The sequence below is a fragment of the Grus americana genome, chromosome 26 (assembly GCF_028858705.1).
Source record: "Grus americana isolate bGruAme1 chromosome 26, bGruAme1.mat, whole genome shotgun sequence".
In the NCBI taxonomy this organism is placed as follows: domain Eukaryota; kingdom Metazoa; phylum Chordata; class Aves; order Gruiformes; family Gruidae; genus Grus; species Grus americana.
Window position 1 is genome coordinate 4,626,418 of NC_072877.1, and position 25,331 is coordinate 4,651,748.

General features: G+C 57.4%; 1 protein-coding gene across 1 annotated transcript; it reads right to left on the reverse strand.

Moving 5' to 3' along the window:
• Positions 1-1,160: 1,160 nt before the first annotated feature.
• SFRP1 (secreted frizzled related protein 1) lies at positions 1,161-25,331 on the reverse strand. The gene is made up of 3 exons (XM_054804755.1): positions 24,706-25,331; positions 18,256-18,333; positions 1,161-7,439 (listed from the first exon to the last, which is right to left on the reverse strand). Exons 1-3 carry the CDS (start codon positions 25,238-25,240, stop codon positions 7,117-7,119), a joined length of 936 nt encoding a protein of 311 aa, XP_054660730.1. The 5' UTR covers positions 25,241-25,331; the 3' UTR covers positions 1,161-7,116.

Sequence of the window (25,331 nt, forward strand, 5' to 3'; positions counted from 1 at the left end):
CCCTGCTCCAGCGTGGAGTCCCTCTCACGGGGTGCAGACCTTCAGGAGCAAACTGCTCCAGCATGGGATCCCCCACGAGGTCACAAGTCCTGCCAGCAAACCTGCCCTGGCGTGGGCTCCCCTCTTCACGGGTCCACCGGTCCGGCCAGGAACTTGCTCCAGTGTGGGCTTCCCACGGGCCACAGCCTCCTTCAGGTGCCTCCACCTGCTCCAGCATGGGGTCCTCCACAAGCTGCAGGTGGAATCGCTACACCCCCTCATCCTTCCTCCATGGGCTGCAGGGGGACAGCCTGCTTCACCATGGTCTTCACCACGGGCTGCAGGGGGATCTCTGCTCCGGCGCCTGGAGCTCCTCCTCCCCCTCCATCTGCACTGACCTTGGTGTCTGCAGAGTTTCTTACATCTTCTCACTCCTCTCTCCGGCTGCAAAAGTTCTCCCTAAGTTGGTTTTTTCCTTTCTTAAGTATGTTATCACATAGAACTCTGATGGGCTCGGCCTTGGCCAGCGGCGGGTCCGTCTTGGAGCCGGCTGGCATTGGCTCTATCAGACCCAGGAGAAGCTTCCAGCAGCTTCTCACAGAAGCCACCCCTCTAGCCCGCCCCCCCCACTACCAAAACCTTGCCACGCAAACCCAACACAACCACGTTCACACCACTTGGCCATTCCTCACCTGATGAGTCAGTAAATTGCTTTGATCAAAATAACCTGAGAGCCGAAGGCAGGACTGGCTGGCCGAAGAGGGCGGGAGGTTCCTGCTCTCCTTGCAACCAGCCACAGCAACGGCAAACTTTTTTCTAGGACGTTAACAGGAAGGCAATTCCTGCAGATAACGCGGTTTGCTGCGAGGGGTTCGCGCCTTTCCTTTATTTGCGTCGGTGTGAGCTAAAATGAGCCTCACTAGCCGGCGTACAACAGGGATATTCAGTGGGGAAGAACTATATCGATAAAATACTGTAACCCAGCAGGAGTAATGTGACAGTAGACTTTTCTGTCTCCAACGTTGTGGATCTAAGATTGAAACTTTTGCATCATCCCTCGCTAGGCAGCAGCGGCGAGATGCTGTGTCTCACAAGGAGACAATGCACTGGGGCCCTGGGATGTCAGCGCCGCATGGAATGAGGAACGCAACTGAGACAGAAAAGGCAATAATAAAAACAACTTTCAAAGAAAAAAGGCATTTTATTGAGGGGTTTCTTGTTCCAATCATGGAAGAGAGAAAACAGAAGCCATAATGTGTTTATATCAACCACAAGTTTAAAACAAAGTAAAACAATCAAGTACAGATTTTTTCATCAAAATACGCTGTGAGAAAAGCAAGCGGCTCTGCTGTCACAGGCGTTGTGCTCACGCAAGAGGCTCCCACAGACAGCACGGTCGTCTCGCCCTGCTCACGTGCTCGTGCCTGCACTGAGGCACTTACACAACAGCAGCACTCCTCACCAGGGCCCCATCGCGATTTTATTTCGACTATTTGCCCTTCAAGAAATAGTTTGCAAGTAGCTTGAGCTGTTCTCCTCCCGTCTCCGAGGTAAATGAGGTAAGCGAAGCCCTTAAATCAGCGCAGAGCTCTGCCAAGCACGGAACAGCCCCTCTGCCCCTTTCATTCCCGATACCCGCCAGCGCGTCCGTACAGACTGGGTGTGTTGGGGGAAGCAGGGCTGTTCCCCGTGCCCTCGCTGCCCTCCTGCCCCTGCCTGCCTCCCTTCAGCTCCTCCTGCACGATGCTCCTGCTCCCCCCGAAGCCCGGGAGCCACGTGCTTTCCCAAAAAGCAAAGCAAACCGACAAGCCCCAAAGCGTTTAGGAAGGCAGCTGTCCTTCACTCACCACCCGGGCTGAACGACGGCCGTTGGGCGAGGATGCACAGCTCCCCCTTCCCTAAGCTGTGCACGGCCCGGACCCTGGGCGACGTGGGAACCTGCCTCCCGCCGACGGCAGCCCGCGTCCCGCTGTGCTGCTCAGCAGCCCCGGTCCCTCCCCACCGCTCACCCCAGCGCCTTCCTCCCTTCTTGGCTGCTCCACTGCAACTACCCAGCTCGCCGCAACCCCACCGCGCCACGATCCCGCGCTCTGCGCGGCGACGTGCTGAAAGGCGGCACGTGCCGACTCTCCGTGCAATAACACAGTTCTTAACTGCGGGGCTCCCCTTGATCCCAGCCCTGCGCAACCCACCCCGCGCGCCTCTCGCATCCCCCAAAACCTCCTCAGAAGCCTGATGAGCTGCAGGCTGCGCTGCAAGACAAAGTCTCTGGGTCTCGGCTCCCGCAGCAAGGACGGATCACTGGGGAGTTTGAGGCTTGGCCCGTGAAAAGCATCCTCCCTTCCCCATGTCCAGAAAGTTACGGCTGTAGGGACGTACCGGCGTACGGCAGGGTGCTCTTGTGGGCTCAGGACCGTGGGAGGCTGAGGCAGCGTCACCTCTTGTCTGCGGATAGGGAGGGTACCCACAGGCACTGCCCATCCCCACTGGGTCTATGGACTCTTGTGAACTCAAGAACCGCCCGATTCTGCCCCAACATCCTATTATTGAAAAGCTACGGCAGTCTTCCTTCAATAAACTGAAACTGCAGCACGGGCAGAGTGAAGCCCCAACACTCTTCACTGACATGAAGCCAAAGAGAACAGGACAATAACGAGAACGGCTGAACGGCCAGAGGTTTCCTTGTGTAAATCATATTATACCGAGCAGAACACGCCAAAAAACTCGCACGGGGATTTCCCTGAACAGGACCAACGGTCTCGATCTCACCTAACACCGGTGTCACGGCCAGAGCATCGCATCACTGCTGCAAACGGGCAGCACGTGCAGCCGGAGGGACCCCGACAGCCTCCTGGGGTCTGGCTCAGCCCAGCACACCCTCAAACCACGCACTCTGCAGCAACCCGCGAAGGCACCAAGGCAGGTTAGAAAACAGCATCTCTTTATAAAAAGGAGGGGTTGGGGGGGGGGGATCATATTGTAATTCATTAACTCAGCGATTTTAGTTAAGTGAATACCGATACATGGAAGAAAAAGCATTAAAAAAAAAAAAGAACCGATATTAGACTTAAAAATAAATGTAAGTCGTAACATCAACAACTGCTAAAATAATGTAACATGAAAACGCTGCCGAAATTTGTTGGTTAAAGAACAAGAGCACTGAACATTTTCACAGCGTCTGAGCTTTTACACGCATCAGAGAAGTGGAAGCTGACAGAGTCAAGTTTGTCTGAATTAAACCCACTGGTGCTGGGGGTCTCCGGTGCCCTCGGGGGTGCAGACTAAAGCGCGTCGTGGCCATGGCGGGGGCTCGAGGGTCGCAGGCGGCAGGGCCTGGGGCTCACTCGTGACCATCCACGGAGGCACGCCAGTGTGCATCGCTGGGCAGATACCCACGTTATCCGTCGCTCTCAAGGTATCCATAGCTATTAACTAATTAACAGTTCCTGAAGGAGACGGAGATGTATTCCGGGGGGGGGTGTGAAACTTGCTGGCTATTTTCTCTTCAAGCTTCTTCTCTTGGAAACGGATCTGCTGCTGCTTTGCCAGCGCACGGCCATGCCCCCGCAGAGGGAGCGTTCACCGGGGCCGGGTGACGCGCGCCGCAAACACCAGACGCTCCTTTCCTCCATCGGCGCACGCAGGGTCTCCCCCCGGTGCCGGCGTGGGTTTTTCGGTACCTCTCTCCTACCGATTCCACGTTCACCTTTCCGTGAGGTGGCGATTTCACAGCATCGCCCGCCAAACCTTCTCAGTGCAACCCCTGAAGCGACAGCACGGGGAAAAAGCTCCTATTTCCAGACATTTAGCATGTGCTTCCACACCAGATTTCTAGTTTAAGAGCTGCGTTAGCCTTCATACTGCTAATCGTTACATCCGTCAGCCTTTAACAGGTATAAGAATATTCAGAGAAATAAAAAAATCACGCCAGCTACAGTAACGAAAAGCCTCACGCTTTTGTTCGCTGCCCAGAGATTATTCTCTACAGTGCTGGTTTTCATTGGTCTTTTACATTTTTTCTCAAAACTTCCAAACAAAAACACAGTCCCCTGTCATCTGCCGCATTTTTCTACATTAGCTACCTAAAATAACATTAAAACAAAATGTAAAGATACCGTAACTGCTTACAAGGTGATGTTACATCAAACACATTTCTTTTAGCGCTGTTATTTTTATCAAAAGCCCCCACATACCAAGAGAGCACGAGGGAAGCGGAGTGACAACCGGTCAGCCGGATCCACGCGGGATCACAGAGATCCCAGAGCAGTTTGGTAAGAGAAGGGTAAAATTCCTTCCCAGATACTTGGAAACGTCCAAAACATCACGTCTGAACTACAACGCGCCAATCCGCTCAGCTTGGTCGGCTTTTCAAGGACAAACGTACAGGGTCGGAGGGGCGTTTGAAGTAACTGATAGAGCAATTAGTAACATACGATTATATTATGCTTTAAGTAGGTGATTACAGTGATAATTTGTTCCTCCCATGGGTAGCTCCGAGGCGTGGGGTTTCTTGAGCCTGAAGGATTTGCACCAATCCTTGCACGACGTCTGCCGCGCGTCCCGGTCCAGGGCCGTCGCTCCTCGCGTCCCCGCGCACCCCGCTGGGCTACGGCCGTGGGGCGACACACGGAGCGGTCACGAAGAGCAAAACGCGTCACTCGTGGGCACTCTCTTGCTACGAGTTTTTCTGAACTACCTGTGCAGCAAAAAGCACCAGCGGCATCACCAAACTCACGCGCATCGTTTCACGCGCGGTACCGGAGCAAAGGAGAACAGCCCCATCGTTCACCCGCCTCGGGATCCAGGCTTTCAGGCTCAAGATCCACCGGTGGAAAGCGGGCTTTCTGAGCAGCAAAGGCTGCCAAGGGCTGAAAGCGTCTCTAAGCACATGTGAACCGGTTTGCTCTTTGATTTGATGCTTCCTGCTGAAATATGTATTTTTAAAATAGTAAATCGACAGCCCATTACACAGCGGGTTTCTAGAGGTGGCCGGGACACCCACCAGCAGCCTGGGTGACGGCATGAAAACCCCAGCCCAATTAAACGTTTAAGCATCTCTCTCACGCGAAACCAATTCCTCGTCCGTGTTGCCGCCCGGCTGCGGAAGGAAAGCCGGTGGGGGTGGAGGGTCCCTGCCCCGTCCCCGCAGGGCTTCGCCGGGTGCTGTCGCTGCAGGTGCTCCGAGACAACCGGCCGTTCAGCTCAACGCGCCCCGACTCTGGGCCACGACCTGTTTCTGACAAGGCTGGATTCGCCAGCCTTCCCCATCGTTTCACCTCAGCAACCTCTGATGTTAAAGCCTATGGTTTATTTATTTCTTTAATTCGCTGATAAAGCACATTATCTACAAGGATTAATTGTGCATCAAAGGAACAACGCTACTACAAACGGTGGTCTAAGACAACCTAGTGGGACTTTCTACAGAGTTCACGTCCTAAATCCATCTCTGTTAGCGGTGAAACATCATTCCTCAGCGTGCTTGGCTTCTTCACGGAAATCTTCTACGATCAAGTCCGCAGCTCTGTCCCCGCACGGGGAATAAACAGCACTCCCGAGATAAAGAATAATTAATTTACCAGCTTTGAGTGGGGTTGGTTTAAACTTCAAAAATGAGGATTCGTTATTTCACTTAACTGCAATACATCAGAATTATCTCCGATCGCAAGATATTTGTTCTCTTGGAGTAAGCATGATTGATGAGATCACTGAATGGAAGCAGGATAGTATAATTAATGTGGAGCAATACAGGTCTATGGAAGAGAGAACCTGTCCAATTAACAGAATAACAAATTTCAGCTTGGTCAATAAATGCAATCATTTGGATGCAATATTCTTTGTGTTTCATAAACTATTTGGCCTCACACTAACATGACATTTTGATTAAGGGAAAAAAAACCCAAAAAACCCCAGAATGAGACAAAGCCAAGTTGTCACACATCAAACAGACAAAAAAACCCCAGAAACTGATAGGTCCCACAGCAACTGCAAAGAGGGAAAGACGGAGACGATGCATTTCCCGCGGCACTCCACAGGGACCAGTTCTCAGCCTTCTGCAATCTGGTATTTTGCCAGCAGCCTGAAGAAACTATAAAAATATCACTGGTAAAGTTAGGGAGTGACACAAGCCGGAGGAGCTGGCCGCGAGCTCTCCCCCCAACGGGGAGTCCCAGGCTGCCCAGAAAACGGGACGCATTCGCACGTGGCTAAAATTGAATTACGCGTCTGGGCTCAAGCAGCACCGGCCAGGCGTGCGCGGGAACTCCGCCGCGGGAGGCAGGAGGCTGGGGGACGCTCAGCCGAACGCTGTTGCGGCCAGGGGTCTGCACGAGGCCGGGGTGGAGGCAGCCCCCCGCCTCCCGCCACCGCGGTGGGACTGCCGCACCACCGAACCAGGCAGGGCCACGAGGGACCCCAAGGCTGGATGGAGAAGGAGCAGCACGGTGCCAGGCTCGAGGGGCTCAGCTGGCACGGCGTGGCACGGCGCGGCAGAGGCCGGGCAGGCATCCCGGTGAGATGCTGGCAAGGGAGGGCTGCCTGATCCGGCCGATCAAGGTATCGCCAGAACCCCAGGGCTAAGGCTTAAACTAAGCAGGTTTAGACTATGATGGGATTCTTTACAGCGAGGGCAGTCAGCTGTTGGGAGGAGAGGTTGTAACGGGGTCTCCGCTACTCGTGAGGGTGGGATGTTTTTCTAATTGGCCGGCTCTGGTTCAAACAGGAATTAATTTAGGGCGATCCTGCGGCCGGGAGGAACGCGGTGACAAGGGTCCTTTCTGCAATCGTGTAATCTCTTGACACAACTTCACACCCCTCCGCTTGCCCTCTTTACCTGACAGCTGCTATTTAAATGAATGCACGTATCTGTACAGCAACAGGTCTTTGGATACTGCGGACATAAATCGCGTGTGACCCCAGCGACCATTTGGTGCACGCGCGTCACACTCGCACACCCGGGCGATCAGGAAAATGCCAGCAGCGGGGAGGTGGGAGGGCTGGGGTCAGTGAGGGAAGCTCCGAGGAGCACGTGGGAGGAGCAGGAGGGCTCGGCTCCACCATCCCCGCTGCAGAGGAGCGAGATCGAGCCGCCGTGCCGGGCTGCGCGAGGTCCAGGTGGCGGCTCTCCCGCCGCCCACCGCATCACTTGAAGACGGATGGAAACGTCGGGCAGTCGGGAGACTTCATCTTCTTCATGAACTTCTTGAACTCTTTGTTCTTCTTGTCCCACTTGTAGATGGCTGTCAGCAGGTACTGGGTCTTCACCTGGCGGCCCATGATGAGGAAGTAGTGGCCGAGGTTGTCGAGCTGATGGCAGGGACAGTCGGCCCCGTTCTTCAGGAACAGCACCAGCTTCTTCAGGTTCTTCTTCCGGATGGGCCCCAGCTTCAGCGCCTTCCTCTTCCGCGGGACGATCATCTTGTCCCCGTTCTCCTTCTTCACTTCCTTTATGGTCATCTTAAGAGCTGAAAAACAAGCCAGAGAGAGGGGAAAAACAAGACGACTCCTGAGCAGCCTTCGCCGGCATGAAGCCTTTGCTAAGCGAGGCTGGGCTGGGGGGGGGACACTGGTGCCCCCGCCGCAGGACGTGCAGCGCCCTGCCCAGCTGCAGACGCCCACCGACCCGCTCCGCTCCCGCGTCCCCCTGCTCCCCCCCCAGCAACGACTTGGCCCGCTGACGGCGACCCGAAAACACTTGCGCCTGAAGCGGAGCCAAGCCTCGCGCCCGGGAGAGCATCGAGGTAAAACACTGACGTCTCTGTTTCCCTTCGCCCCAGCAAAGCTCGCTGGGCACTTTATATTTGAGAGGGAGACTTGTTCAGCCGGCGATACCCTCTTTGCTAGCAAAAGGTTAGCTGAGCAAACAAGGTGATTTCCCTGCTCTAAAAGCACGGAGAGACCCTTGTAAGGGCCATTTAAAAGGTCAATTTGGCTTCTCAAGCATTTGTTTGCAGTCACCCCTGGCTCCCAGGTGCCTGCGAAACAAGTTTCCAAGCATTCAAGCAGTGAAGCCCCCGGCAAACAGCCGTGTCTAGGGGTCCCGCACGCGGAAGGCAGGGTCACCGGAGCGGCCGCACGCCTGCACCCTTCCCCAGGAGAAGGGGAGTTAATCCACCACAACTTCCACGGAAAATATTTTCCTCTTTGGAGCATTTTCCCCAAGTTAATCGCAACCCGAATTAAAAAAAAAAAAAAATAGCATAAAAATGTTCCTTTGCCTTGACCATGAAAAAGAATTTAGTATACATGGGAAAAATGATGAAAATGTGTTGTACATTAAAGTATCGCTTCTGTGCCATTTGGCTCTGCCTCGTTTTTGGGGAAAAGCACATATGGCCAAAAATTACTAACATATTTCCATCATTTGGGAGTTTACTTCGGAGCTGCAGATAAATAGTGCTCGGATAGGTGATTAATCGTCTGCTGTCCCTTCCCATTTGCCTCTCAGAGCGCGTGCAGCACACGGCATGCAGAAGCCTCCGGCTCTGGCAGGGAGACGGGTCCCCACAGCATCGTTCCTTGAAGCCTTGCTCGGCTGGAACTTGTAGCAACGAACACACGTTGCTTTCTGGACGGCACCTCTGCTCACCGTTCCAGATACGAATGGCAGGAGGACAGCACGATGACAATCCTGAGAAGGCAGCAGACTCTCTGTATTACCCTCACGCTCCCAGCCACTGCGCTGGCGACAGCAGTTAATGGTATTTATCCGCCCGTGTGCCAAAAACGCCTGCTGCGTGTGCCAAGAGCCCTGTCGCGTTATACTGTTACTGTACAGGAAAGTAATCCAGGACTGGAAACTTAAGTGAAATTTTCGTTCCATCTGTTTTCCAAATTCAGGATGTTTAAGGAACTAAAGAGACGCAAGCTTTAAGGAGCTAAAGACACTGAACGAGATCAATTTGCAACAAATCTGGAAAATGAAGCAAGTAGTTTTCGGGAAGCTCTAAGCTCTGTGACATTAACTGGGCAGCAGCATCCCTCAATGTGAACCTCAGTTTCTTTACCCACTCTGAGTTTGAACTCTTGCACTAAGCACAGCGCTTGCCAGCGCAGGAGGAACGGTATAATACTAGTAATAAAAGATTTTTTTCAAAATGGCTTGTTTGCAAATCGCTTTGCTGTGATCGCTGCAAGTTTAGATCCTCATTGCTAGAGGAAGAAAACAACCTGGCAGCTAGTCGAGGTGCTGTTCTACTCGAAGTATCACAGTCTACGGAAGACAGAGAGGGTCTGGCGATCCTGCGCTCACAGCCGCTCCCTTCCCTGCCCAGCAGCAGTTATCTGTTCGCAAGCCAGCAACGCAGGTGCAGGGAGCATGGGAGCTGCCCAGGTGAACCATAAATCCAGACGTGAACTCAAAACTCACGCAAACCTTCACTCGTGCAAAGCAGCGCGCAGAGCCGAGATCACGTAACGCCCAGGAGGGTGACCTGGGGTGCAAATAGTTTGTGTAGGACTCTGCTCTTCCCAGCGATGATGCCCTTCTTGTCATCCCAATGGAGGGAGTTTGCAGCGCTGCCCGGGTAGAATGCAGCCTGGTTCAAGGACTGCTGACTTTGAGCTGCTTTGCTGCGGGCTAAGCAGTCACACGAACGAAACAACAAAAATAAAAAGGCGTTATTATAATCACTGCTCCCTTTTCACCCTTCTGCCACCAGTGACCTGGCTCCCCAGTCCCCCCTTGCTCCCCTACTCAGACCGCGGTCCTTCAGCTCAGACCCGCTTTCCGGGCGAGACTCCCGCGCACGAAAGGCACGTTTCACAGCAGCCGGGGCCGGCCACCGACACGCAGCTCTGGCATTTTCCACGCCCGTCACAAAAGCGGTGCCTGAGGGCACGTTCGTTCCGGCTGCACACCCAGCTCCGAGCACACCACCGCGCAGCGGGAGGCAGCCCCTTGGCTTGTGGCTTTCCTAAAACATAAAGGATTTGGCAGGGGGGAACCATCGTGCGACTCGCTGCTGCTGCAGCAGGGGAAAGGCTCGAGCGGGACGGATTGAGTCTTGGCTCCGGGATCTGACTGAGCTGCCAAAGCAAACAGCTTCCTCCCTGGGAGCCCTGGCCTTTCTGCTCCCCTCTGCGCTGCACCAAATCCATCTCCGCGCCAAGCAGGAGAAGAGCCGAAATTGCCTCTGAGACCCCAGGACGCGCTTGCTCGCACAGACTAAATCTTTAGCTGTCGCTGCCAGGAGGGAGCTGACCCCAGGAAGAGACCTGGAGGGTTATTCACAGCATGAGTGTGTGCAGCCTGCCTGTACCGCGGCCACGGGACTGCCCCAGCGTCGGCTGCGGCGTCGGCTGCGGCGTCGACCCACACCACCCTGCATGCTGCAGTGGCTCTGCATCCCCACAGAGGAAGCACACCAGCCACAAGCCCGTCTTCTCCTTCGCTCGCACATGATACACACACGTTCCAGCACAACCTCTTAGCAAACCTGCGCTCCCTCACTAAACTGCAGTCACATCTCCTCACCTAACACAACACCTTCCACTTTCACCCAAGCTCCTGTTAATTGAAGCATCCACCGTGTTCCTGAAGATGCTGGCTGACACGCTCACACGGAAAGGCCCTCGCTCCCTCTGCTGTGAACACTCATCGACAGCCTCGGGGCTGCGGAGAGACCACGAACTTTCCTGCGAACAGGAGCTCTTGACTGGACCCGCAGCAGACCCCCCAGCCACACCACGAGAGGCGATGGCAGAGGAGCCCCGTTCCCGGCAGCCCCAGCAGCGCTGGTGGCCGGCTGCAGCCAGGACCACCCATAAAACCAGGAAAGCCCTTTCCAGCCAGGCATTGTCTCAGCTCCGCTTGCGACATCGCCAGCACTGCCGAGGCACGGTGCCGGATCCGGCGCAGCACGGTGCCAGGGCTGCAGCCCCTAGGTGCCAGGGTGGGAGGTGAGAAGCATCCCCAGGGATGCTGCACACCCCTCTGGGACATCCCTGCTCGCAGGAACGGGGACAGGGACGGCTGGCCAAGTGAGAGGCTCTCCTCTCCGCTCCCCTCTGGCAGAGAGCGTGCCCTGGGGCCGTGCGGCTGCCGGTGCTCAGGGCAGAGGGGGACTCCTGCACGGCACAGGGAGAGATTTTACTTTCGTGCCGTACGTGGTCCAAAAACATCCTCCCCGTGAACGCTGCCGGTACATTCTCGCGGGCGAGTCGTGGCAGGAGACCTCTAGCGCAAGCCAGTGTCCAGCTGCCCACTTCAAAGGCTCTTCCCAGAAAATACAGAAGCGAAAACATTACTTAGGCCGGGAGGGAAAAAACAAAACACAACAAAGGCAGATTTCAAGATTGAATTTGGGACTCCAACTCTCAGCCCTGTTGTGTTTACACCAGCAGAAATCCTCCCAGGGCACTAAACCCACGCTTGCCCTTGCTCAGCCCCAGCGTCGAGAGGATGACGTCTGCCGAGGCACAAGCCACTCATCAGCTTTGCCATGGCCGAGAGAGCCGGTGCCAAAAGCACAGGCATGGACCCTCTCACCAGACCCTGCCCGCTGCCACGTCAAGCTGCCAGCACAAGAATTAGAGTTACCCTGCACCACCCTTGAACACTGCGGAGACTCCTGCAAAGAGCCTGCATGCACCAGCTGGCAGCTACGACCGGCTTTCCCCCAGCGCCCTTGCTCCCGATGCAACACCATGGCATCAAGCATCAAACACCACGACACCGAGCTGTGTGGTGTGGTTGACACGCTGGAGGGAAGGGATGCCATCCAGAGGGACCTGGACAGGCTGGAGAGGTGGGACCGTGCGAACTGCATGAAGTTCAGCAAGGCCAAGGGCAAGGTCCTGCACGTGGGTCAGGGCAATCCCAAGCACAACTCCAGGCTGGGCAGAGAATGGATGAGGAGAAGGACTTGGGGGGTTTTGGGGGACGAGAAGCTCAACATGACCCAGCAATGTGTGCTGGTAGCCCAGAAAGCCAACCGTGTCCTGGGCTGCATCCCCAGCAGCAGCATGACCAGCAGGTCGAGGGAGGGGATTCTGCCCCTCTACTCTGCTCTGGGGAGACCCCCCTGCAGTGCTGCGTCCAGCTCGGGGGTCCCCAGCACAAGAAGGACATGGAGCTGTTGGAGCAAGTCCAGAGGAGGCCACAGAGATGATGCGAGGGCTGGAGCACCTCTGCTATGGAGACAGGCTGAGAGAGTTGGGGTGGTTCAGCCTGGGGAAGAGAAGGCTCCGGGGAGATCTAATTGTGGCTGACCAGTCCCTGAAGGGGCTACAGGAAAGATGGAGAGGGACTGTTTGTCAGGGAGTGTAGTGACAGGACAAGGGGGAATGAGTTTAAGCTAAAGGAGGGTCGATTTAGATTAGATATTAGGAAGAAATTCTTCCCTGTGAGGGTGCTGAGGCCCTGGCAGAGGTTGCCCAGAGAAGCTGTGGCTGCCCCTGGCTCCCTGGCAGTGTTCAAGGCCAGGTTGGATGGGGCTTTGGGCAACCTGGGCTAGTGGAGGGTGTCCCTGCCCATGGCAGGGGGGTGGAACTGGATGGGCTGTGAGGTGCCTTCCAACCCAAATCATTCTATCATTCTATGATCAACCAGCCCTTCCTTCTCCCAAGGCATCATCCAGCAGGACCACGCCACCAGCAACCATCAGAGTCGGGAAGAGAAGGCCAGCACGGGCAGCTTCATCCCCTCCAATGTCCTCCTCTCCTGTGGCACCAAGCCACCTTGCACTTCCTTCTGGACTGCTCCGACTCCAGGATGCCCAGGGAGGACACGCGAGAGGGACAGCGGTGACTCTGGATGCGCGGCTGCCCCATCGCCAGCCGCAGCTCCCATTAGCAGAGGGTCAGACCACAGCCCGGCGTGATGCACCCCCGTTGGGCCAAGCCACGAACCCGGCCCCAACTACAAACGGCTCAGATCAGATGGGAGCATAGCTCCGCTATCTCGAACGCAGCGAGAGCAGGGAGTGCTAGAGATATAAAAATGTCTTTTTTTTTTAATTTCTGCTAATATGAAACAGGGTATATGAAAGTGTTTGCTCACTCGGAGTGAAATTACTCTTGGCAGCAGCAGCTCCAAAAGCAGCAAAGGCCCCGCAGAGCTGGTTGGGGTCCAGCCTGACAAAGCACAACTCACGTTTCATCACTTGAAACAATTCTTATCGATGTCCCCACAGCTCCCGCTTTCCAGTCCCACCCCCGGCGCGGGGAAAGAGGAAGCCCAGTCTCCCGGGCAAACTGGGAGCACCGCGTTAGCGCCGCCTGAGAGCAAAGCACCCTCCTTCCCCGACACCAGCACCGGGGCTCAGGCATCCCCTCCGCGTCTCCAAGGACCAGGGGCGGCCGCAGGCTGAGACGCACGAGCCCCTGCACCCCGCTCACCGTCCACCACCACGCACCCACCACGACCGTGCCCCACAGGCACCTCCAACCCCTCTTCTTCTGCACGCAGGAGCCTGGGACCGGAACGCCGTCTCCGCCGTTCTCCTGCCTGCACGGGCAGGGGCCCCACTCCGGCACCTCAGGGGCAGGGAAGGGAACGTGAGAGAAGGGAAAGCTCTGCTGTTCCTTCAGCCTCATTGCTCCTTCCTTTAGAAATCACTCAGAAGGAGGAAACCTGCCAGAAGACACATTAGGGCTGTAACAGGAGAAGGTTGCAGGCAAGGAGCTGTCAGTCACGGGGAAAAATAAACAGCGTGTATTGATTGTACTGCAGTCTCCAGTGCAGCAAGAGCCCGTTCAGCCGGATCCCCTCAGACCCCAGCGAAAGGGCAGAAACAATAAATAAAATCACCAAGAGAAACAGAGAGAGGAATGAACTCCAGAGCCAGCCCAGCCTGCACGAGGAGCACGAAACAAACCCTTGGCTGCAGCCCAGGGAGGCTGGGGGAGGTGGCTGCGGGGGGGACAGGAGGGCGATCTCACACCCCATCTCACATCCATCGCTGCCCCCAGCACACCAGAGCTGCACCAAAACCTAAACTGCAATTAGCCCACGCATACCTGGTGCAGCCCCTCCGCCCCCCCCCCGAGCTGACACCTTCTGCTCTGCGCTCCCCCAAGCCACGGGCGATGCTTCTGCTGCCTGCCCCCAGCCTTGGCACCCAGGCGGGCAGATGTGGAGCAGCACTCACACCCAGCCAGAGGCGCGACAGGACCTTGCTGCATACCGCAGGGACGGGGGACTGCTGCTACGGCAAAGAACTGAGCAGCAAACCAGGTGCGATGCTGGGAGCTGCACACAGAGATGCTTGGTTAAAAATCCTGGGGGCACTTGGCTGGTGCTTCCAAGGAGAGAGCCAAGGTGGAGAAGAGAGAAGGCAGCTTCTGCATGCTGCTGAAATAAAGAAAGGAGAAGCTAATGTCCCAGCGCCTCTGGCAGTGCTGACCCGGGTCCCCTCACGGCAGCAGGCACACAGTGCCGAACGCTTTGACGGGGGTACGGGAGCACGCACGCCGCTCCCACCACGCGGCTATCGCGTGGCAAACCCCAGCCAGAGCCGTGCGGACGGCAAGACACGCTGCCACCCCAGAGCCACCCTGCTCTCGGGGGAGCTGCCAAGCTGCTGGCAAGCCAGCAAGGAGCGGAGCTGCCTCAAACCAGCATCCAGGACCCCACGTTCACCGCTGCGAACCCAGAGTCCTGCTGGCCCCTGAGACTGGCAGTTTCCTGGCACCCCTCCGAGCCCCAGCATCTTATCCAAGGCCCTCTCCTAGGTCAGGGAAGAAAGGTCCCTTTTCTTTACAGTCCTCCTGTGTTCACAACTGGACACGGCTCTCCTCCTTAACTGTCCTCGAGACCGACATCGCTCCCAGGGCTGTTACACAGCCACCTCCCACCTGGGCACGGCCGCACATCGGTGGTGGGCAAAGCGTTCCTCAGGTCCTGGCTAAGGAGCCGCTGGGGTGTAAGCGAAACCCGCAGTAACGGTACTGCGGGAACCAGCGCGGGACCCACCAACAGCTGCCCTGTGCGGCACACATTAGTTTAAACATTTATTGTACGTGTCTGGCTTTGATGAGGATCTGTAACCTGTCAGCTGCCAGTGTTTACCTTGGTGGATGTGCATGAGAAAGCTCAGTCTGAAGGGCTGGGAGTTTATTTTAGTGTCAGATAAACAGCTCTCCTTGAGAAATCACCCCATGACAGCAACCCCCCAAGACTAAACAAAGATCCAAGGGCCGTACGCTGTGCTTTGAGAAAACTTCCTGAGGTCGCTATCTCCTCTGCCGGCTCCTCTCCACAGCTGGGACATCCCCAGGAGCACCCTGCACTGCCCTCCCTCGCAGGGCACAGGTAAGACCTGCATCACGTCTCTTCCCTTGCTCCCGCTCCCCGGCTGGCTACAGACTGGGCACATCTGGAGGCAGCACTACGTGCACCCAGGACCCTCCTGGATGGGGAGGAGAAACAGTGACAGAAGGAAGAAAACACCAAATGCAGCTGCATGACACCTACACCACCGAAAACCCACGCAATGACCTTCCCACCGCAACAGAGTCTGGTGACAGGGAGGACCAAGGTAGCAGAGGAATATCCAAGACACGACCAACTTTCCGTTGTGAAGGCAGAGTGATGGTCCACACGCAGCAGACACCAGCTGTGTCCCGCTCAGCTGCCTTTGGACTTCTCTACGGTAGGGAGGTCATCTCATTTTCAAATGAAAAACCTCTTTCTGAGACAAAAAAAAGTGGGAAGGAGGAGGAATGGGAGCAAACTCAGCATTAGCAAGAGCTCTGATATGTTTAAAAAAAGTAGTTATGTGTTGGAGCTGTGCGGATCCACAGAACAAAGAATGATCCCAAATTCCTTGCAATTGTCAGAAAAAACCATCAGACTCTGCTTTGGCAGAGAAAACAAACGACTTCATACAAAGCTGGAGAAACACGGTGACCCGGGTGAGGCAGGTGGGTGCGCCGGTGCGGTTACGATACCTGACGTTACAACCAAAGCAATCCCAAGAGCTCCCGTGAGCCGGTTCAAATCCAGCTGCGTGCGTTCGCGTGAGCTGCTGTCACCCAGACGTGGGCACACGGCACTCGGTGACACCGCCGAGCTCCCGGCACGGCACAGATGGCCACCTTGGGCCCCTCTGGCAGAGCAGAGCTCCTCCAGCCAGCCAAGCCTGCAGAGCTGGCTCCTGTTTCTCTCCCTCCGTGCTGGGAGCCAGCATAGCCAGCCTGGGAACAGGGACCCATCCCCACCACCGCCAACCACAGCAGGAGAAAGGCTTCTGCAAAAACCTTCCCAGCCTTTTTGGCTTGATTAGGGGTAGGCACGGGGGCTGAGGTCTCCTCTGCTTGCTGCTCCTCTGCTGCTCGCGGTGTGCGGTAACGCTCTATCTGGCCACTTGCCGCAGCCCTACGCAGGGAGCCGCCTGCCAAGAAATATTTCCATCCTCTGGACGCTGTCACCACAAAATTTCCCAATAACCAGCTTACTCTGTGGGCAAGTCAGTGTCTCAAGCCGCTCCGCCGAGGCCGTGAATATTTCTGGTTTGGCCCCTGCTCCCCGTTGTGTAACTGTCCCAGAGCACGGGGAGGGTATTTAGCGGCAGAGGCTGATGACAAGCATGCGGTTGAACTTGTATTTCCCTTCCCAGCGCTTGCCCACCAGCGGGACAACACCTCGGTTTGCTCCTCGTGCACCTCCGGGGAGGTGACAGGTATCGCAGTGACCCACCGACAACGGAGCCGCTGCTGCCAGCCGGCCAGCACCCCTCACTCCTCCTCCGGGATAGAGGTCCCCAAGCCCAGAGCCCCTGGACCGGGGGGTGATGCCTCTGCACCGCCACAAACCCAAGCGCTGAGCCCCTACCCGAGCCAGGCACGCTGGTCCCAGCGGCCACTCGCTCCCTCCCTGCCGGCTGGGAAGCTCCCTCAAGTCTCTCCCCATAGATTCAGTGGGGCAGGGGCAGCTCCTATTCATCTCTCATCTCATGTCTGCCCGGGACAGAGCTCAGAGTGCTCCAGGTCACCCACCTCCGAGCGCTCAGCCCAAACGTCGGGTGAACAACGCATCCCGCTCCCCAGCCAGGCTGCGGCACCGAATTCGTGTGTCTGTTACCCAGCCCAGCTCGAAGTATGCACGTTCCTGGGAAACTATTACATGGGTGTTCCTGTTGATGCTTTTCCCTGTTAGAAAAAGTCTGTGCTGAACTTAGGACTTTTGGCATACCAAATCTGCAGGAGAGTTGGGAATTCATTTCCAGCAGAAAGGATAATACACCAACACGCAGAGCAGGTTTGGGTTTGCATAGCGCGCTCTGGCACAGGGCACATTCAAGTGCTAATCCCCGAGGAATGCACACCTTGTTCAATATGCCTTTAATAACCTTCCGGGAAAGTTACATACACCAGCAAGGATGTCAAAACCAGTTAATTCTGGGTTTGATCTGAGAAAGCTAATATTTTTCCCTGCGATATTTTTTTTTTAAATTAAGTTCTGTTTACGTATGATTGTCTGACTCACTCACTCAGTCATAATATATTTAGGACACAGCTTTCAAGTAGCTCTGAATTTTTTAAGCTCACTGCTTGGCCCTAGCTAGACAAGGACTGGCTTTGGTTTTTTTACACCTAAACTTGACAAGAGCAGCATCATTTTGCTAAAAAGAAACCCAACAGAACAAGCAACCCGGGGGGAGAGAGGAAGCTGACTTGCTCCTTCACGATTGCAAGCAGAATAAGGGTCCATCCTACGTATCGTTCCCGCAAGCACGCAAGAGCACGGGAACACCGGGGTTAAGTTACAAACCCCACCGAGTTCAGTAAGGAGCAGGCATTGCCACTCCTGCCCCAGCCTCCAGACCAACGCCATCTGGTTCTCTACTTGCAGCTGGGTCTGACGGCAGCAGCGGGGCCCTGCAGTCTGCTGCTTTGGCGGGTGATGCCGCGCTTGGGGGGCCTCGTCCCGCGGGACGTTTCGACAGGTAGGGCAGGAGAGATGCTCAGCACCGCTGCAGCACCGCAGCCGGTGCGATGCAGGAGCGCAAGCACTGCTGCCAGGACCCTGCCGTCCCGGTCCCTGCCGTCCCGGTCCCCAAGAGCGCTTGGCTGCAGGAGCCGGACGCATCCCGGACACACGTCCAGTCCCATCCTGCCGCCCGCCTCCATGCGCCGACACTGACATCTAGAGGCACGCTCGCCTCTGGGAAGGACCACGGCTGCCCGCAGGCAACGTGGCCACACCGGCCACACCGCTGGCCACACTGCTCTCAGAGCGGGCAGGGAAACACCGTGGCCCAGGATCCAGCCCGCAGGAGCCACGCTGCCCTGTGCCCCCCAGGGAAGCCCCCCTGTGCCCCCAGCACTCCTTCTTACCAAACTCGCTGGCACACAGGTGCTCCACGATGGCCTCCGACTTCATCTCGTTGTCGCAAGGGGGACACACGGTCGTTCCTGGCAAGAGGAGAGAAGAGGTGGTGAGGAGCCAGCTCAAGAACCACCGCAGAGCCGTGCTGTCAGATCACTGCCCTCAAAGGGGGGCACGTCACCAGGCGCCCTGCCACGGGGTCCCAGGTCCCAGCCCCGTGGGATGACACCCTGCCGGGGGTCAGGAGCCGTGCAGCAGCTCACAGGGCAGCGATGGCCACGGGCAGCCTCCTGCCAGCCCCGCTCCAGCGCTGCCAGCGGCCCCGAGGCCAGGCACAGGCAGGGGCAGGCAGCTGCCAAGAACGGGAGGCCAGCGCTGGCTAGCAGAGGGGTTTTCAGGGCCAGGCACTCAGCTGAGGGGAGCTGCTCATCGCGGGCCCACAGCCCACCCACGTTCCCCTCCCCATGGCACGCCAAGGCGGGCACGCAGTGCCCAAACCCCGGCACGGCAGAGGGACGGTGCCCAGGGACGGCTCACGTGCCGAGGGGCTGCCCCAGCCAGGAGCCACCCCGGAGCCAGGCAGGGGGGGCGTTCAGGACTGGCACAGCCCAGCTCAGCACAGGTTCCCCCTCGGTGCCGGGGACCACCCCGCAGGCTGCCCAGGCATCACACGGCAAGCCCCTGGCCTCGCTGCCTGCCCCCAGGCTGGTGCCGGACCTGCGCACCTCTCGCGCGCACTGCTTCCCTCCAGAAGCCCCTCCAGCATGACCCTGAGAGCGGACAACTTCTCTTTTTGTTTTCAGCCCGGTTACACCCCATGGGGCAGCCTCGCGGCTCTGGCGGAGGAGAGTCGGCTCTGCTCGCCAGCCGCTGGTGGCGGCCGACATCGTCCTCTTGGGAAATGCCAGCCCAGAACATTTCATCAGGATCCATCCTGGAAGGAAAGCTCACTTCACACAGAGAATAAAAAAATCTGTTTCCAGGTTCCCGTCTCCAGCCGGAGCAGAGACCACCCAGCAGCACAGACGCAGATTTGCGCTACTGGCAGATGAATTTATTGAGCTGGGAGATGCTGCTTCTGTTCCCGGTCCAGCAGAACGGAGGGCTCTTTCCCACACAAGGGAGTTATTCTCAGGAATGGCGCTGCAGCAAAACATCTGCCGGTCCCTGCGTGCAGACGGAGCTCTCACCCCCTTCCAGCCTGCAGCCAGGCCAGCAAGACCCGCAGTGTTGCTGGACAGAAAAAACCAGAGAGGTCTCCCAGCAAGAGGGCTGCAGAGACAGAATGGCTGGCGAGGGAGGCATGGCCACGACCCACGCCGACCACAGAGCTGAGTCTCCTCAGTCACAGATGCCCCATGGGGTTTCAGGTGAGACATCGGTTTTCTGTGGCTTGTTCTTCCCCTCTCCCCACCCCGAATCTGTTCTGTGCCAAATGCTAATTCCCGGGGTCGTGCACCACATCTATTAATCACACACGCAGAGCAACTGGCCTTCCAATTGCCCCGATGTGCAAGTCACAAGGCAACCTTTGCAGCACCCAACGGCTGATTCAATAGTCCCACTCCTGGTACCTGGGTACCTGTGAGAGCAGCCCACCACCTGGGAAACTTCCAAAACTTTAATGTGCAAGTGCCACTTTTATCATCTTAGAGTGACGCAGGCAGAAGCCAGCCTTTGGGGACACGATGATGTCCCCAACGCTTTATTTTTAAAATCAGCAGTCAGAATATTTCCATCCAGGCTGCACATTTAATGAGCTCATGATGAGGGAGAGGGGATGCTCGCGGAAGGGTGACAGCCCCAGCAGTCTGTCTCTGCTGCAGTGCCAAGAGTTAGTTACTGTGCTGGGGACCACCCTCGGGAACGAGAGGGAGTACCTGCCACGCGTTACCTCATCTCCGCACATCCCCGCGTGCAAAGCACTTTGCTGTGCCTCAGAAGCCAAAGTGCACGCTAGGAGACCGGCCGAGCCTACACGGGCCACACAAACAATGCGAAAGCCACCTCTGCGTCCACGCTACGAGCTTTCCAGGCAACCAAATTAAGAAAACCCCAAAAATGGAAAATAAGACTCATTGTTCCCTGGTGAAAACACAGGCTTTGTTTTTGCTGTGCTACGGCAGCCCCTGGGAATGCTCTGGCACAGCCAGACTGGCAGGGACCCCCGCCCAGCAGGGTCCCCCACCTCGCTATGGCGAGGGCCCAGAGCCAGCAGCCATCCTGCGTGGGCTGGAGCCGCTGCGGTCGCCCTGGGCAGCCCCATCCGTGGGGCAGCACATCCGCCCCCCCCCCCTTCCCACCGGCAACAGAACGCAGGTCTGCCAGCCACGCTGCCAACGCATCCTGCCAACGCTCCTCTCGCCATGGAGAAGACACTTCCCTGCATCTCCGCTGACGCCGCGGGCAGGGGGAGCGCTGCCAGCCGTCCAACGCAGCACGAGCATCAGCCTCACCCGCGCGCACATCCTGCTGCCAGGCTGCCGCATCCCTGCACCGGGGCAAAGTCCCTGGCATGCCACCCCGTGCCAGGAGGACCCCCGTGGCCTGGTGAGTGGCAGCGGGCACCCGGTGCTCACCCCAGCTGCGTGCCGGGCGGCTCCATGTGCGAGGACCATCCTCCAGCCCCATCGCAGCACGGACGTGGCTGCAGGGCTGCCAGGGGACACTGTCCCGTGCTGAGGGGAAGGGAAATGCTCCTCTCCCGTGGGACACCCCATCACGCCAAGGTTGGGAACACGACCAGGGCCCAACCAGCTTGCGCACAGCTCTGTGCCCCCCGAAAACTGCTGTTCCGTGGAGCCACACCTATCCTCAAACTGCCTGCCCTCCCACCCTTGTGGCACCGTGACCATCGTCCTCCCTTTCCCGTGCGATCCCAGGCTGAAGGGGTCAACACGAAGCCCGGCCGCAATTCCAGGTCCTCCCGCCCCAGGCAGTGCTCACTGCAGCGGCCCAGAGGCAGCCACGCTGCACGTGCCCCGCCGGGCTGCACCCCACGGCACCCCACCGCAGCTGGTGGTATCGGGCACAGCCATCCGCCTCCTTGCCTGCTGCACTTCGCTGGGGGGGCCCATCTTCTGCAGCTGACAGCTCTGCTCCAAGCACAACCTTAGCCTGCTTCCAGCTCGCTTTTTTTCCCCTGCTGACCATTTTCTAATGCCTGGCTTTAGAGCCAGCTTACTCCAGGGGCAGGAGAAGGAATGTGTAATGCTATATTAATCTGCAACTCCCCTGACGCATCCTGTGGGCCTGCAGGCTTTACCACCTCGTGCTTAAGGAGAAAGGAATTCAGCAGGTCAGCTCTTTGAGAGGCAGAAACAAATTCCAATTTTGAGGTGTTAATGGGGAAAAATACTGAAAGGGCTCGTTCTTATTAGTGCCCAGAGAAAAAGGGGGGACACTGCTGGGTTCTGACCCTCTTTGAATCAACAGGAAACATACCCCAGCGCCCGAGACCGAAGGGGCTCCAGGAGCCGGCGCTCACAGAAAACACACACAAAACAAAACTGCGGACAGGGTCTCCTGCAGCAGAGCCCCGGACGGAGGAAAGGAGCCGGCACGCTCAGGGACGAGGGTTGAACCGCAGTGGCACGAGCGTGCTCACCCAGATGCACCCCTTGTCTGCGGGAGGTGGCAGTGCCAGCAGACAAAGTGCCGGGCACCTCGCCAGGTCCGGCCCCTGCCGTCACTGCAAACCGCTCACGGATCTTCTGCAGAGCGCGGGAGCAGGAGCACCAGCGCCGGAGACCCGGCTGTGTTGGTTTACGTTACAGCAGCGGTTGCAATTAACTTTACGTTTGCTCCGTTCACTCTACTCTAAGCTCTTTGGGACGAGAGCGTCCCAACGCACGGTGTATGTGGCACACGGAGCTTCGCCAACCGAAGGTTATTTGTAGGAGAACGCACGCCAGGTCCCTCTGTTGCAAACCAGCGTTAACGCCACGAAAGCTGGCACGCCGAAGGGCAGCAGGTCCCATCCAGCAGACTGCCGGGGGACCTGGTCTTCTCACCTTGAAGAAGCGTTTCCTAGCAAGGTTGCTTGTCCCCTCACAGAGAAGTGCCCCAGCCGGTGCGATGGGCACAGTGAGCTCGACCTGACACGACTGGAGCTGCGGGGGCTCAGCTGCAGTACACGCAAGGGTTTCTCTTGAAACACTCTCAAGCAGCCAGGGAACGTGAAGATGGCTGCCTATATTTTTCCATCAAATGCTGAAGAGAGTTCACATTTGCACAACACTTTTAAAGACTTGCTTTTTCTGTAAATATCCCTGCGACCAAATTGCTAATTTAAAAGTGCTCGAGACCTAAGTTTTGCAAAGCCATTTAGCAGGCAGTGGTTTATCCGAGTGGCTGCAATACTTCCTTTAAACACTCACCCAGCTCCAATTCACAGTTCACTCAAAGAACAAGTTAATACACCCCAAAGCTTGTGAAGAACGAGGCCTCTCTGCACGCCAAACAGGACCAGCAACAGATCCACAAAGGACTCAAACCTGAGCTGACATAATTCCATGTAATAAAGTCACTTTAGTGATGCCTGCGAACAACAGCATGGTGCCCAAATACCGTGCTGGTGGGCACGTCAGCGGCACCAAAAGAAAGCAGGAATGTCCCACCCAGCGCTGCTGTCCAGATAGGTCTGAAAGGCAACCGGAAAGTTAGTTGCTAAACGACGTAAGGGAAAACTTAGAAGGCGCTGCTCACCTAGAAGACTGTTCCCAGGTCTTGGGTCACTTAAGTCTCTAAAATGAATGACCTGCAAACAGGTCCAACTCTGTTTCAGACCTGGGAAGGGGCAGCTCTACAGCAAGCCACTCAGAAGTTCAGACCCAGCTGCCCCAGGAGCATGCTTGGATGCAAGTCCCCAGGGAATAAAAGCAACCTTTGTACCTGCAACACGGGACACAACTGCAGTCTTGACCAAGGGTCTAGGTTCACACAGGACAGATGATTTTAGAGCCTTCCTGGAAAACAAAGAGCTTCCTCCAGCAATCGCATCAATAAGTGCAAGCCACGGCAAGGAAGCCAGCGTGGCTGTGCTGCCATCAGCGCCGCAGGGGGAGAGGCTGCATCCCTGGGAGCGAGAGCAGCCAAACCTCAACCCCCCGCACGGGTACACGCTTCTCACCCCGCCTGCCTCTGGATGCCACTGCCGAGACGCGGCAGAGTTTCCCCGTACAGCTCCAGTGGGTGCCAAGCTCTGGCGTCCCTCCCTGCCTGCCCCGGGCAGCCTGCCTGCCTGCAGCAACTGCCCCGTCCCACTCAAGCCATCGCTCTCCGCTTCCTTCTCCGTGCCCCCACACAGGCTCCTGGGGACATCTCCAGGGTGTCACCCCTCCGCTGCGGGATGCACTCCCTTCCTGCCCCTTAACTGAAGGGCTCCCTGACGTACGAGTCCCGCTGGGATGAGCAGGATAACACTGCACATCCCCCGCAAGGGCTCCCAGCCGCGCACGACGGAAAGCCTTTGTCTGTAAAGGTAACCGCACGCAAGCGGCCGCTGCAAAGGGTGACCCTTCCCTCCAGATGAGCTCCGGACACAGCACAGAAGCCATGGCAATTGCTCAGCCCCACGCACGACTCCCCCATCCCTGAGCTCCTTCCAAGTGCCTGCGCTATCCCCCCGTGAAACGGGGAGTGCCCATCCTTTTCAATGAAGCTCCGGACACAGGAAAGCATTGCGCTCTTTTATAGCCCTCTGCCTTCTCCCTCTACAAATATTCCTCCTGCCAGCCTTTCGAAGCGCTCTGATGCAGAATGCCAAAGCGACACAAGGATATTTATTTATTTGCAAAGTTTTCAGCAACAACTTATTGCAACTCAAACAAGCCAGTCGGACACCAAACAGACCTGCCACAAGTAATGGCAATACACAGGACCCACGTCCGCTTTCCCCAGCCGTTCCTTGATCAGTCCCTTGCCCCTAGCCAGCACACAGCCACCGACCGCCCAGCCCCTCGCCCCAGGAATGCTTGGGAAGCGGGGTACCCCGCCAGGATTACTGTCACTATTTACTCTGGTCAGGCAGCGCTTTCTGCCACGGGGGACCACGTCCTCTATTGCTGCCAAGAACGGCCCCGCAGGAGTTGGGCTTGGGAGAGGAACTGCTGCCAGGGTGGTGCAGCATCCACCTGGAGGATGGCGGGTCGGAGCCCTGGTCCGTCAGGGCCCTGCGCGGGGATCAGAGCAGCCATGTACCCGCCGTACCCCGGCACCATCTGCCCCCGGGCTCAGCTCCGGGATAGAGGCGAGGAGCTGGCAGGGTGTCCTGCCTTCCTCGGGACAGCAGCGCTCGCGGAGCGCCTGGAGACTGGAGGAGGACTGCTGCCAAGAAGCGGAGTTCAGGTGAGCCTCCTCCTGCCACAAGACCCCCTTCGGTCCCATACGGCCTCTCCTGGGCTAACGCCTGCCCCATCAGCACCAGGAGCAGGGCTGCAGCACCGGTCGTGCCTTACCTTTGGGCCTGGAGACCTCGGTGGCGTTGGGAGCCGTCATGGCAATGCAGACGTCATCCTGAGGAAACTGGTCGCACTTGAGCATCTCGGGCCAGAAGAAGCCAAAGAACTGCATGACGGGCTCGCAGGAGTCACGAACGGCCTCGCAGAGCCAGCGGCACGGGTAGACGGGCCGGTCCAGGCAGACAGGGGCAAAGAGGGAACAGAGGAAGACCTGGGTGCCCATGTGGCAGTTCTTGTTGAGCAGCGGCACCCAGCTGCTCGCCTGGTGCTTCACCTCAGCCATGGTCTCGTGGTCCAGCAGGTTGGGCAGCACCATCTTGTCGTAGCCCACGCTGTGGCAGAGCCGCAGGTCGGCGGGGATGGCCACGCACTGGTGGGGTTTGGCATAGAAGCGCCCGCCCGGGTAGGGGCCCAGGTCGGACTGGTAGCTCACGTAGTCGTACTCGCTGGCCCCACCGCACGCCAGCAGCCCGGCGGCCAGCGACACCAGCGCCCGCAGCGCGGCCCCGCGGGGCCCCCGCACGCTGCCCATCGCCGCGCCCGCCGACGGCGGCCCCGACGGCGCCGCCCGCCGCTCCCCTCCGGGAGCCCGCTGACGGTGGCCGCCCCCGGGGAACCCTCCC

Excerpts from the sequence above, each read along its gene's own strand:
- SFRP1 (XM_054804755.1), bottom strand. The coding sequence starts at position 25,240 with ATGGGCAGCGTGCGGGGGCCCCGCGGGGCCGCGCTGCGGGCGCTGGTG. Across the intron at positions 18,334-24,705 it reads CGAGGTCTCCAGGCCCAAAG|GAACGACCGTGTGTCCCCCT; the intron begins GTAAGGCACGAC and ends TCCTCTTGCCAG. Across the intron at positions 7,440-18,255 it reads CCTGTGTGCCAGCGAGTTTG|CTCTTAAGATGACCATAAAG; the intron begins GTAAGAAGGAGT and ends CTTGTTTTTCAG.